The sequence below is a fragment of the Formica exsecta genome, unplaced genomic scaffold (assembly GCF_003651465.1).
Source record: "Formica exsecta isolate Colony F162 unplaced genomic scaffold, ASM365146v1 scaffold82, whole genome shotgun sequence".
Classification (NCBI taxonomy): Eukaryota; Metazoa; Arthropoda; class Insecta; order Hymenoptera; family Formicidae; genus Formica; species Formica exsecta.
Genome location: NW_021853592.1, coordinates 1,747,428 through 1,759,770, shown reverse-complemented (window position 1 = coordinate 1,759,770; position 12,343 = coordinate 1,747,428). Strand labels below are relative to the sequence as shown.

Sequence of the window (12,343 nt, the reverse complement as noted above, 5' to 3'; positions counted from 1 at the left end):
ATATATATAATTATAAACAAATAATCAAAGAAATGTTTATAAAAAAAAACTGTGAATTGATGTATAAAATAAAGTTTTCTATTCTGTTATATACACTTATATTCTCATAAGAAATCTTTTATCCCTATATAAAATATGTAATTTGCTCATTTGTATATATAATTATAATACAATGTCTTTCTGCCTGTACTATGTGAATTATAATATTATCACAACGATTTTTTCAACATAAACTTGTGTTTAAATTAATTATAGAGAAAGATATAATCAGCAGCCACACATCGAATAAAATTTTAAAACAAGTAATTTTCATATCTTTGAAAAAAAGAAAGTACTATACCTAGATCTGTATTGTGGCTATCATCCGCATGTTTCAGTCTATTATCGAATTTCCCCTGAGTCTTTATACGCGAATACTGACAGTTTAAGCCATTTGTCTACATAATTGTTCCATATGTTACAATAAATGTTCAATAGAATGACGTTCGATTAATCACCGCAACAGTAATAATCACTCTTCCCAATCATCTGTGTCAGGTTGAGAGTCATATTCGCTGGTGGCGGAATTTCTGTCCGACGCGGACGCTTCATTCGGTTTTGGAGGCGGTGGTATCAGACTGGACATTCTTTCTAGAGCGCCCATTGTGGAGCCGGCGATACCTTTGCGTCTCAGAGCTAATTTCGTGTGCAAATCCGCCATCAGATCTCCCCCGACTGATGCCGAGGACCATCGATCGTGCTTCTTCGCATCCGGTGCAGTAGGCCTCAATTTCGCTCTACCTATTCCGCCAGCGTCTCGAATCGCCGCCATCAAATTGGAACGATCATCCGTTGTAGCTTTCGCAGACGGACAGCTCATTGTCTTCTTTTGTTTCTCCGCATTGCTGTTTGATGCAGAAACAGTCGAATCTTTAGCTGGCGGTGGCGGCGGTGGTGGCGGTGGCGGTGGTGGCGGCGGTGGTGCCATAATTTGCTGGAAACTAGTTTTTTCATTGCTCGCAGCATTGTTTGCTTTTATGGTAAACGTAGGAGGTGGAGGAGGTGGTGGCGCAGGTTCCTGCAGCGCGGTTGTCACGATAGTAGATACAGGCAGAACGGGCAAGTGTGGAACATTATCATCCATCTTCGGCCCAGAGTCTTTTTCGTCGCTGATCGGTGTCGGCAGATCCAAGCGAACGGTAGGCGTCGTGACTGCAGATGACGGCGCGATAGGGCTTTGAGAATTAAAATCGAGCACGAATTTCTCATCATCCACAATACCCGGTAAATCCGGGAGTGTTAGTGGTACATTTATCTGAGGAACCTGAAATGTATAAAAATTTTTATAAGAATAAATTTAAAAATTGTAAATTTAAAAAAAGCAACATACACAAGTAGTTTAAAATTCACAGAAATTGTTGTTAAATACGTGTAAATTAATGTATTACGTGAAAAATCTGACCTCTCCAAGAGTTGGAGTATATAAATAACTGGAAGACGCGTCCATATCCGACGACAGCCACGGTTGTACAATCGAATCTGGCGCATCTTCAATTTGCTGCTTGTCAGTAGATTGACGCGATGATCTCGTGGATGTTTTTTCGTAGGGACTATCCATGCTATCAAATAGTAGGAGGGCGCTAACTGAAGATAATTGTGGTGGCAATGGCTCCTCATTATTTTCAGGGTTATCTTTTTTGCTAGCCTTTGATCGTACGTGATAAAATTGGAGCTTCTCTTGGAGATTGACATTCGCAGTATAGTGACCGTCCTCTGTCTTACAATTAGAAGATAAATACGCTTCGGGAATATCTTTTATAGGCACAGAACATTTATAAGCGTTTGGTATAATAGGCGCATGTTTGCGCTGCGGAGGTACAGTCATTTGATACTCCTTATAAGTATGATTAGCTGGATACTTAGCAGCAGAGTACATTTTTACTGCCTTCAAATTTAAATTAGTCTGCAAATAGTGCAATCTGTCTTCCAATTTCCTTGCTCTTTCTTTAATGCTAGTTAATCTGCAAAAATCAATTTGTTTACTTTGTTAAAAATATTGTCATTATTTAAATAAAAATGCCGCAATTAAATTATATTTAATTAAATTTGATAAAAATCACTTAATAAAGATAATAATCATATTTAATCGCATTTAGTTATAAAGTTTTAATTACATTTAGTATTTAATTATATCTAATAAATAATTATGATTAGTATTAGCAGTCAAGAAATTGATAAGTTTTTTTTATATACCTTTGCGTATTTTTTGAAAGCCTCTTGTCTATACAATCAAATATATATGAGACAGCATCACTCAAGTTGTCCAGAGATTCTGCTATTTGAACTATAGTTTCTTCATGTCTCAAATTATTCGGGATAACACCTGGGAGATTTAAAAAAATCAATTATACTATTTGTAATTATTATCAAACTCTCTAAGATTATTCGGTTATCAGGTTATGTTACACGATGAAATTATAAATAATATACGAGTATAAAAATTGTTACGCGTTATAAAATTATAAAACGATTATAAAACGATGGATAAGAATTATATTGTAAGAATTAGAAATTTACGTACCGATTTCGATTCGTTCTGGCATCTTGGTCCCGGAAAATAGTGAAAATAATTGCTTCACAGTGCTATAATACACATGTTCTCACGATTATAAAAATCGATACATATATATATATATATATTTAAATTACATGATAGTCACTCAGATAATATTTTTGAAAAGAGTATTTAATTCAATATTGAAACGAGGTGACACACGATAACATATGACCATAAACAGAGAAAACTCTAAGAGAGGTGACATCAATAAACTGAGAATGATGTCAAGCGACATGCCATGGACCAATCAGGTAATACTAGAAAGAGATGCCATCATCCAAACGCACCTATTTCTCGGTGAAATAGTGGCGATAGCGCCAAACAATATCGCTCATTCCAGTATGTATAGAGTTCGGTGCATTATGACAGGTTTTCTAATCTTCTAGTAGTATCATCTTTAACGCTTAATAATTCTTTTTATATTATTCTTTAACATAATTTATATATATCATATTATTTATCACATTTTTTATACGATTTTATCAGATGATAATTTATACTTTTCAAACTTTTATTTTTCTGCAAAAAGACATCTATTAAGTGTATTTTTATTAAAATTTAAAGTCGAAGTTTAGTCAAACTAGACATTTACCAAGAAATTATAATGATAAGTTTCCATTGTTTTTACATTCGTATAAAACATTGTATAATGTGTGCACAAGTGTCGTCAAAGTTTTATGCAACAACTGCAAACCATCCTACAGCAAGAATAATTGGTGAATATACAAAAGAAGATTAATAACATTGTTACATTAATATTAACACTTTAGCAACTGTTCTATGATGACATATTATAAATTTCTAGTTATTGGAGATGAAATATTGAAAGGACAAGTGAAAGATACAAATTCTTATTACATATGTAATCTATTGTATAAATGTGGTATTAAAATGAAAAAGGTAAGCGATGAAAAACTTAATCTTCTGCAACAATTATATATTACCAGATATATTTTGTAAATGTAATATGCAGAAGAAAATTTATTTTTCGTAATATTTATTCTATAATATGAGCAATCTGTTTTTTGTAGATCTCTGTTATAGGTGATAATGTCGAAGAAATCTCAAAAGAGATTAGAGATGCCTTCAACAAATATACCTATGTTATAACATCTGGTGGAATTGGACCAACACATGATGATGTTACATATGAAGGTGATTGTTTAAACAAATATGATAATTATACACAAATATTTTAAAGTATCATAATTTATAGGTCTTGCTAAAGCTTTCAATGATACATTACATTATCATCCCAGATTAGTGGATATAATAAAATATCAATTTGGGATTAACGATCCTTCATCCCTTGCTTATAAAATGGCTCAAATTCCTCGGAAAGCGTCTCTAAAGTTTGGTTCAAACCCAAACACCGGCAAGCCAAATACTTATCCATATATTGTATTAGAAAATGTATATGTTTTTCCTGGCTCACCTGTATTTTTTGAGAAATCTTTCCAAAGCTTGTATCAGGTAAATATTTTAATGAAACTATTGAAAATTCTTTTCTTAATTAATTTATATTTTTATACAAAACTTTATTTCAGGAACTGCTATCAACAAATAGAAGATTCGTAAAAGAAGAACTGTTTATTAATGCTAGGGAAGAAGTATTTGTAAATGCTTTATCAGCTGTAGTAAAAGAATTTCCCAATGTTACTTTTGGTTCTTATCCTGTGAACAATTGCAGGTAATACAGAGTAGAAAATTATATTATAAATAAGGCTTACACAATATATGGGTGGCGATAAGGCCCTAAATTGGTCCCAAAATATCGCTTTTTCTTAAATATGCGGAATCTATTTTCTTTCATATTTTAGTAAATACAGAAGATATAGTCTTAGGAAATACAAAAATATTTTTTTGTATTTTGATACTATCCATTAAAAAATACACCCTGAACTTAAGTGTGACTGTGAAAAATCACGGAAAATTATATTTTTTTAGCATTTGGTCGCAATTTTTTCACATGTAGTGTATGACTATATAAGACACAACATACATAAAACTGATAATAGTACTACAATATGCCCTAAACTTAGGTCTGACCGTCAAAAATCATATTTTTTAGTATTCGATCGTAATTTTTTCATAGAGTGCATTCGTGTACCATAAAAATTTTTACACACACATATATATAGTGTATGATTCCATGAAACGCAACATATATCAAATTGGTAGTAGTATTGGTATTGCAATATGCAGGTAGTAAAAAATAGATTTAAACAAAATCTATTCTATACTCACAACACAAGATACGGTCTATTTTATGTTTTATTTGAACAGATAAGCTGTTTTATTTATTTGGATGTCATTATTTATTTTTTTTATTGATACATCAACAATATTCTTAGTACAGTCTTGTTTAAATAGTTATTGAAGGGCAGAAAATGTCTAAATCATGCTTTTGTTGCTGTAAATAAAATTAATATTTCAATACAATTTATACATTTCTTAATGTTACTAGTAATACTATTAATTTATAACAAAACAAAAATAACTGAGGCTGATTGAGGCCTTATCGCCACCCATTCTTTTATTTTTATATTAATATTAAATATACATTGGTTAATTTTAGAAATAGAAAAAGTTTTAGGACTTAAAAAAATATAGATATGTATATCATAAGCAATCATAATATTTTTTTATGTAGATTTAAGCTTATATATTTCTGACAAAACTTGTAATGAACCATTTTTATTTTGGGATATTAATGAAGTACAAACATAAGATATATTATAGATATTTTAAAACGTTCGTGACTATAGAGAGTGATAATGAAAGCGATACCCAAAAAGCAAAAGAAAGATTCTACAAGCTAAATCCTACAGATATTTTCGTAAATTTTGATCGGACGCCACATATGGACTGTATTATCAAGTATAATAAATTTCTTCAAAGTTGTTTACGTCGATCAATTTACGAGCAATCGCTCGAAAAGCTTAGGTAAAGAAAACTATATACATTTGAGATCTTCTAAGTACACTATAATATTATATTTAACACCAATTTCCATTGTGCTTAGACAATTGTATCAGAATTTTGACCATGTTTCAATACATATTGATGGCAGTATAGAATCAAGCGTCGTTCTCCATCTTGCTCATATATGTAAAACTCAGTCGAATTTCAATAATAAGTTACAAGTGGTTTACTTCAAAGAGAAACAATCGGCTGATCTAGAAGAATTCGTCAAGGGAATGATTGATAAGTAATAATCAAAAAGATCTAGTTAATATAAATCAATATTATTCAATAACTGTGCAATATTTGTGATAGATAAAAATTGAATTATGTTTTTCTTAGATATAATTTAGTAGTGTATATTGTGGAAGATGCGCCTGATAAAAGGATAAACAAATTAATATTTATGCAACCGCACTTACGAAAACTATTAATCGGAAAAATCGAAGAAGTTGGCAAAAATGAAGTTAACCATAACTATAACAACATAAGTAATGCGGACCACACACACACACAATTGCAAATCTATAATCTTTTACATAAATGGACGAATGAAGATGTATGGACTTTAGCCTCGTCGTTGTATCTGCCATATAAATCGGCGGCTTAAAAAAAGTGGTAAGAAGGAATTATATTTTAAATATTGTAGAAATACTATATATGTTAAGATATGTATGAGCAATATATTCAGAAGTACAAATACTCAAGTTGTATATAATTAAGGAAAATTACGATAATGATATAACAATAAATGTGTATGTATAGAACAAAATTCGTAATTGAAATTTAGTAGCATGCATGATATAAAAGGATCGTATTAATTACAACGCTAATGGCAAATACACAATATTAAATCATATTGCGAACTTGATTCCAGAATTCTCGAAATTTGAAAATGTTTCCGGCCTGATATCGTATTTGCAAGGACGATGCACGATGAATAAAAGCGACTTAGTATTGTCTACGTGCATTTTCGATATGTCTGTTTGGCCATCCGAGCGAAACTGGAATGTACATGGAAGGGAGAAGTACTAGGGAATGGGAAAATTGTGGGGGATGAGATTGAGGTACCTCGCGAGGGTATGAGCGAACTACAAGCTCGTATTACACATTTTTCAATCGAAGAAAAGCCGGCTGGTTGGATTATTTTTATATTAATATTAAATATACATTGGTTAATTTTAGAAATAGAAAAAGTTTTAGGACTTAAAAAAATATAGATATGTATATCATAAGCAATCATAATATTTTTTTATGTAGATTTAAGCTTATATATTTCTGACAAAACTTGTAATGAACCATTTTTATTTTGGGATATTAATGAAGTACAAACATAAGATATATTATAGATATTTTAAAACGTTCGTGACTATAGAGAGTGATAATGAAAGCGATACCCAAAAAGCAAAAGAAAGATTCTACAAGCTAAATCCTACAGATATTTTCGTAAATTTTGATCGGACGCCACATATGGACTGTATTATCAAGTATAATAAATTTCTTCAAAGTTGTTTACGTCGATCAATTTACGAGCAATCGCTCGAAAAGCTTAGGTAAAGAAAACTATATACATTTGAGATCTTCTAAGTACACTATAATATTATATTTAACACCAATTTTCATTGTGCTTAGACAATTGTATCAGAATTTTGACCATGTTTCAATACATATTGATGGCAGTATAGAATCAAGCGTCGTTCTCCATCTTGCTCATATATGTAAAACTCAGTCGAATTTCAATAATAAGTTACAAGTGGTTTACTTCAAAGAGAAACAATCGGCTGATCTAGAAGAATTCGTCAAGGGAATGATTGATAAGTAATAATCAAAAAGATCTAGTTAATATAAATCAATATTATTCAATAACTGTGCAATATTTGTGATAGATAAAAATTGAATTATGTTTTTCTTAGATATAATTTAGTAGTGTATATTGTGGAAGATGCGCCTGATAAAAGGATAAACAAATTAATATTTATGCAACCGCACTTACGAAAACTATTAATCGGAAAAATCGAAGAAGTTGGCAAAAATGAAGTTAACCATAACTATAACAACATAAGTAATGCGGACCACACACACACACAATTGCAAATCTATAATCTTTTACATAAATGGACGAATGAAGATGTATGGACTTTAGCCTCGTCGTTGTATCTGCCATATAAATCGGCGGCTTAAAAAAAGTGGTAAGAAGGAATTATATTTTAAATATTGTAGAAATACTATATATGTTAAGATATGTATGAGCAATATATTCAGAAGTACAAATACTCAAGTTGTATATAATCAAGGAAAATTACGATAATGATATAACAATAAATGTGTATGTATAGAACAAAATTCGTAATTGAAATTTAGTAGCATGCATGATATAAAAGGATCGTATTAATTACAACGCTAATGGCAAATACACAATATTAAATCATATTGCGAACTTGATTCCAGAATTCTCGAAATTTGAAAATGTTTCCGGCCTGATATCGTATTTGCAAGGACGATGCACGATGAATAAAAGCGACTTAGTATTGTCTACGTGCATTTTCGATATGTCTGTTTGGCCATCCGAGCGAAACTGGAATGTACATGGAAGGGAGAAGTACTAGGGAATGGGAAAATTGTGGGGGATGAGATTGAGGTACCTCGCGAGGGTATGAGCGAACTACAAGCTCGTATTACACATTTTTCAATCGAAGAAAAGCCGGCTGGTTGGAAAGAGAAACATTCTCAGCCTCTTCCATTACTTCTTTATCATTTCTGTTCCATTTCTTTTGAGATTTTATTCCGAGTCAAATTATTTCTACTTTTATTTGTTGAAGCTCTAAAATTAGAGCAAGTTACGGTGTTTTACTGATGACTATCACGCTACATCGCAAATCCAACCATACTTTTATCCAAGCATGTATTTTGTTGGTATCGTTTGAGTTTCGTACAAATAATGAAAGTAAAAAATTAATAATGACAAAACATCATTCGAACGATAAACGGTAAAATATACATCAATATATGTGCATTCGTATATACATAGACACGTCGTACATATTCAGTACATATTCAGAATGAAAAAGAGAAGCCGGTAGTACTGGAGATAGAAGAAAGGAAACGAATGTATATTTCCAGAACAAATATTTACGCAAAATAGGTATAAAAAGAATGTGTTTTCTGTTTGATTTGTGACTGTATTTTTCTTTCCGATTCAACAGTCCTCTGTTCTTTCTCCCTCGCCCTTGCCACCATCAAGCAACCACCCATCCACTCACTTACTCTCGACTAGCTCTCCCCTCTTTCGCACGTTTCCTCTCGCGGATCCTCTGCGCTCGCGTTTGCGTGGGCGGACAGCAGATGAAGAGAAGGGAAAATTCTATGGGCATAGGTTATTGACATATATATAATATATCGAGTTGATGTTTTGTAAGATTTGATCAACACTTTTTTTTACATGTGTCAAAAAATGTGGAAATAAATTTACTTTTCGCATTATTTCATTATTGAATAAAAATTTATTGCATCCCCTCAAAGTTACAATTCATATATATACATACGTTAGCACTTAGTAATATTACACAATTATTTATCAACTTATCCATTATTCTTGACTCGGTTTTTACTTCAAATTTATTTTTATTTTCATGTCTTGTTCATATCAGACTAAATTACGTTCTCTTAGGAACTATGAGTAAGATTCAACATTGGATTTCTCGCGATTCTCTTCGAGCGTTGTGTATGATATGATATACTCGCTATTATATAATACATCAGTTGAGCTTTTCATCTAAGCCAACAAAAGCCTGTATCTAATCCAATAGTAATCTCTTCACTACTTCGGCAATTCACAAATTTCGCTAATTATTCTTCATCATCCTTTTTGCGCTTTTACATCAGACTAATTTCAGAGCAGCTCTCGAGCCGTTTGTTTATCTCAAAATAATTATACCAGAACGAAAAAAGAAAAGAAACTTCCAGGCATATGTATGTACATATATATATACTTTCATATCGAATGCTTGAATATTTTGATGCTATTTACGATATTCCGAACGCGGAGATTTTTCTCAGAATACATAATATTACGAGCGCTGATCTCGGTAAATAAGCTTTCCACGCGATATGAAGAACACGGATGCGCTTACACGTATTTGGAAAATTTAGATTTCATAAATTTTACGCGTGTGCGTATTTATCTATCTATCAAAAGTTTGTCTGATCGTATGTTTAGCAGCGTATATATCAAAAATATAGTATATCCAGTTGTATACAATGACAGATTGCCAGGTGGGGGGTGGGGTGGGGGAAAGGAGAGGGGGGAAAGTGAAAGATAATTACGAGTTCTTTTCTTAGATTGCCGTGTTGTATAATATTCTCAAATCGCGTCTTATACTTTAGATCAATTACATTAACAATTATTTATCCATATAATATCAATAGACCGAGCATTGGTGTAGCTTAAAAAATAGGTAAGTAAAGTTTCGTCTCTCGTTAACGAAAGAAAGTGGTGATAATTAGACAACGGTATGTGACATGCACACGTAAGCGCAAATGAAAGAGAGTAAGTATTACTAGATATATATTTCTTTTTACATCTATTTTATCTAAGTCTTTGAATATTGCGAGCATAAGTGTAAAGACCATGGCACATAAAAAACCATAAGCAAATCGACATATATTTTATTTGCTTGCTGTTTACATCTTATAATCGATTCGTGAGAATATATATTTGACTATGATTGATCGATTTGGTTACTTACTTACATTTTTCTATCTATCATTACTTTTATGATTAGTATATTTATATTATGTCTATATGTCTTCCTTACAAAGATATAACAAACACCAAATCCCTAATTTATAAGCCTAAGCTAAATCCCTAATTTATATATCAATTCCGAAAATTCTCATCTTGGATGATAATGTTTTTAATCACGATTAAAAATTAATGAGTGAGATTCGTGATCAGATATGATTAATTATTACGTTAAAAAGAATCATTATGAATCACTATCAATAAGTACAATCTAAACACACACTTGTCACACATTGTTTAATAATAGTTGAAAATATTACAACAAATAAAAATTTGCATAGACGGAAATACTTTCATTGAAACAATTGATAAAAAGCGAATGAGCGAGGATTTAAGTATAATCGGTCTGAACGCGATTTAGTCAAGTCGAAGGTTTGATCGCGTGCCATGTTGTTATCGATTCCTTTCTACCACTCTTATCCCCTCTTCACCGCTACCTATTTTCCTACTCTCCTTCTCTCCTTCACTTAAGCTACGTTCCACTTCGCAATCTCAACGCTCGTGGGATCATATCATCCTTGTTGGTCACTGAAAGTTAAACGAAGACACAGATGATACTATAACGAACGTTGCGATCGCCAAGCGGAACGTAGCCTTAGATACACGTTATTGCTACTTGTCTTCGCGTAATCGTCAACCGTCCCCTTTGCACATGATGCTCAATGACTTTTTGCTCACTGATCATCATTTAATAATGTGACCATTTGTCTGGATATAAAAACTTTTTTAAAAAATTTTTTATCGAGTCTATTTCTTTTATATGAATATGATCATCGACAATAATAATACAAAAGAATCATTTAATATAAAAATTTTATTGATCGTTCTTATTATTGTGTGCGTTTAATATATTAATCTTTTAGACAATTTATAATTTGATTTTATGTCTAAAATATATAACAGTTATACATAGGAAAGAACAATATATAAAAATTAAATATAAATATATATATAATTAGATATAAACTATGTCCATATATGTTTTTTTTTTCTTGTATAATATCTGTCCGTATGTATAGGAAAAATAATAGTTTAATTGAAAAATAATTAGAAGAATAATTTTGCATTGTTTTCTAGGCAAAAAATAATGTCAGTAAAAAGAGTTGTATCAAAAATTTACATATGAAGCACAATCTAGATATAAATGAGTTAAGCTAACTTCGCTTCTAATGACTACGTGAGAAATTTTATTTCATATTGATTGCTCGCTGTGCTCTATACCGATATTCATCGTCCAAACTTTATGAAATTTTCAATTTATCTAATCCGTCTATCTCTGCCGAAAAGTAGTATGATGACAACGAAAAGTGACTTCGTTGTCTAAGAACGCAAATAAGGACTTTGAAATGTTCATCTAGAGGACAGAAGAAAAACATGACACGTCATTAGAGAACAAGCGAGAGGAAGAGACATCAAGGGAAGCAAAGGATCCGGGTCAGGGGTGGTGGCCACGAATGGCGGTGGTGAGGCGACGAGACGAGACGAGGCGAAGCGAGGCGAGGCGAGGTGGGGTGAGGTGAGGTGAGGTGAGGTGAGGTGAGGCGAGGCGAGGTACGACGATGGTGACGATGGTCGCGTGCTGGTCGCGTGCCGGAGGCGGAGCCAAGCTCCACTGCTCCGCGTGCCACCCTCAACCCCACAATCCTGCGATTCTCTGCTCTGCCACTATACCCCCCGTGCGCTTCCACGTCGGTTATTGATTCCCCCGGGTAGGTACCCCCACGGGGTGCTAAAGTGGGATGGGAGCAGGACGCGATGGGTAGAGACGAAGCGGCGCGTTCTGGGAAGAATACGGAAACAACGGGACGCCTTCAAATTGCAATAACCAGCTCAATTACTTTTTCTCTTTCTCTCTCCTGTTCTCCTCTCTCTTTCCTCCTTCTCTCTTTCCTTCTCGCCCTTTTTTTCTCACTGTTTCACTACTCTTATCTCCCCTTTTCATTTCCCCTTTTCCCTTCCTCTTCCATTCTTTTTCTCTTTCC

At 32.7% G+C, this 12,343-nt stretch overlaps 3 protein-coding genes across 3 annotated transcripts; 2 read left to right on the top strand and 1 right to left on the bottom strand.

Moving 5' to 3' along the window:
- Positions 1-60: 60 nt before the first annotated feature.
- LOC115244468 (WASH complex subunit 1-like) lies at positions 61-2,746 on the bottom strand. The gene is made up of 4 exons (XM_029822130.1): positions 2,561-2,746; positions 2,233-2,362; positions 1,442-2,000; positions 61-1,303 (listed from the first exon to the last, which is right to left on the bottom strand). The coding sequence occupies exons 1-4, from the start codon at positions 2,580-2,582 to the stop codon at positions 512-514; spliced, it is 1,503 nt and encodes a 500-aa protein (XP_029677990.1). The 5' UTR covers positions 2,583-2,746; the 3' UTR covers positions 61-511.
- A 129-nt stretch (positions 2,747-2,875) lies between these two features.
- On the top strand, positions 2,876-6,696 carry LOC115244469 (FAD synthase-like). The gene is made up of 9 exons (XM_029822131.1): positions 2,876-3,312; positions 3,402-3,496; positions 3,628-3,751; positions 3,813-4,069; positions 4,144-4,286; positions 5,339-5,542; positions 5,622-5,807; positions 5,903-6,178; positions 6,438-6,696. The coding sequence occupies exons 1-8, from the start codon at positions 3,201-3,203 to the stop codon at positions 6,168-6,170; spliced, it is 1,389 nt and encodes a 462-aa protein (XP_029677991.1). The 5' UTR covers positions 2,876-3,200; the 3' UTR covers positions 6,171-6,178; positions 6,438-6,696.
- Positions 6,697-6,768: 72 nt separating this feature from the next.
- LOC115244470 (FAD synthase-like) lies at positions 6,769-9,036 on the top strand. The gene is made up of 4 exons (XM_029822132.1): positions 6,769-7,113; positions 7,193-7,378; positions 7,474-7,749; positions 8,009-9,036. The coding sequence occupies exons 1-3, from the start codon at positions 6,854-6,856 to the stop codon at positions 7,739-7,741; spliced, it is 714 nt and encodes a 237-aa protein (XP_029677992.1). The 5' UTR covers positions 6,769-6,853; the 3' UTR covers positions 7,742-7,749; positions 8,009-9,036.
- The last annotated feature ends 3,307 nt before the right edge of the window (positions 9,037-12,343 follow it).

Bases quoted from the DNA above. Each gene is read 5' to 3' on its own strand.
- LOC115244470 (XM_029822132.1), top strand. From the start codon at position 6,854: ATGAACCATTTTTATTTTGGGATATTAATGAAGTACAAACATAAGATA. The intron at 7,114-7,192 runs GTAAAGAAAACT...CATTGTGCTTAG, and splicing joins CAATCGCTCGAAAAGCTTAG to ACAATTGTATCAGAATTTTG. The intron at 7,379-7,473 runs GTAATAATCAAA...TGTTTTTCTTAG, and splicing joins GTCAAGGGAATGATTGATAA to ATATAATTTAGTAGTGTATA.
- LOC115244468 (XM_029822130.1), bottom strand. From the start codon at position 2,582: ATGCCAGAACGAATCGAAATCG. The intron at 2,363-2,560 runs GTACGTAAATTT...TAAATCTCCCAG, and splicing joins GCCAGAACGAATCGAAATCG to GTGTTATCCCGAATAATTTG. The intron at 2,001-2,232 runs GTATATAAAAAA...TGATTTTTGCAG, and splicing joins CTTTCAAAAAATACGCAAAG to ATTAACTAGCATTAAAGAAA.
- LOC115244469 (XM_029822131.1), top strand. From the start codon at position 3,201: ATGATAAGTTTCCATTGTTTTTACATTCGTATAAAACATTGTATAATG. The intron at 4,070-4,143 runs GTAAATATTTTA...ACTTTATTTCAG, and splicing joins CTTTCCAAAGCTTGTATCAG to GAACTGCTATCAACAAATAG. The intron at 4,287-5,338 runs GTAATACAGAGT...GATATATTATAG, and splicing joins TATCCTGTGAACAATTGCAG to ATATTTTAAAACGTTCGTGA.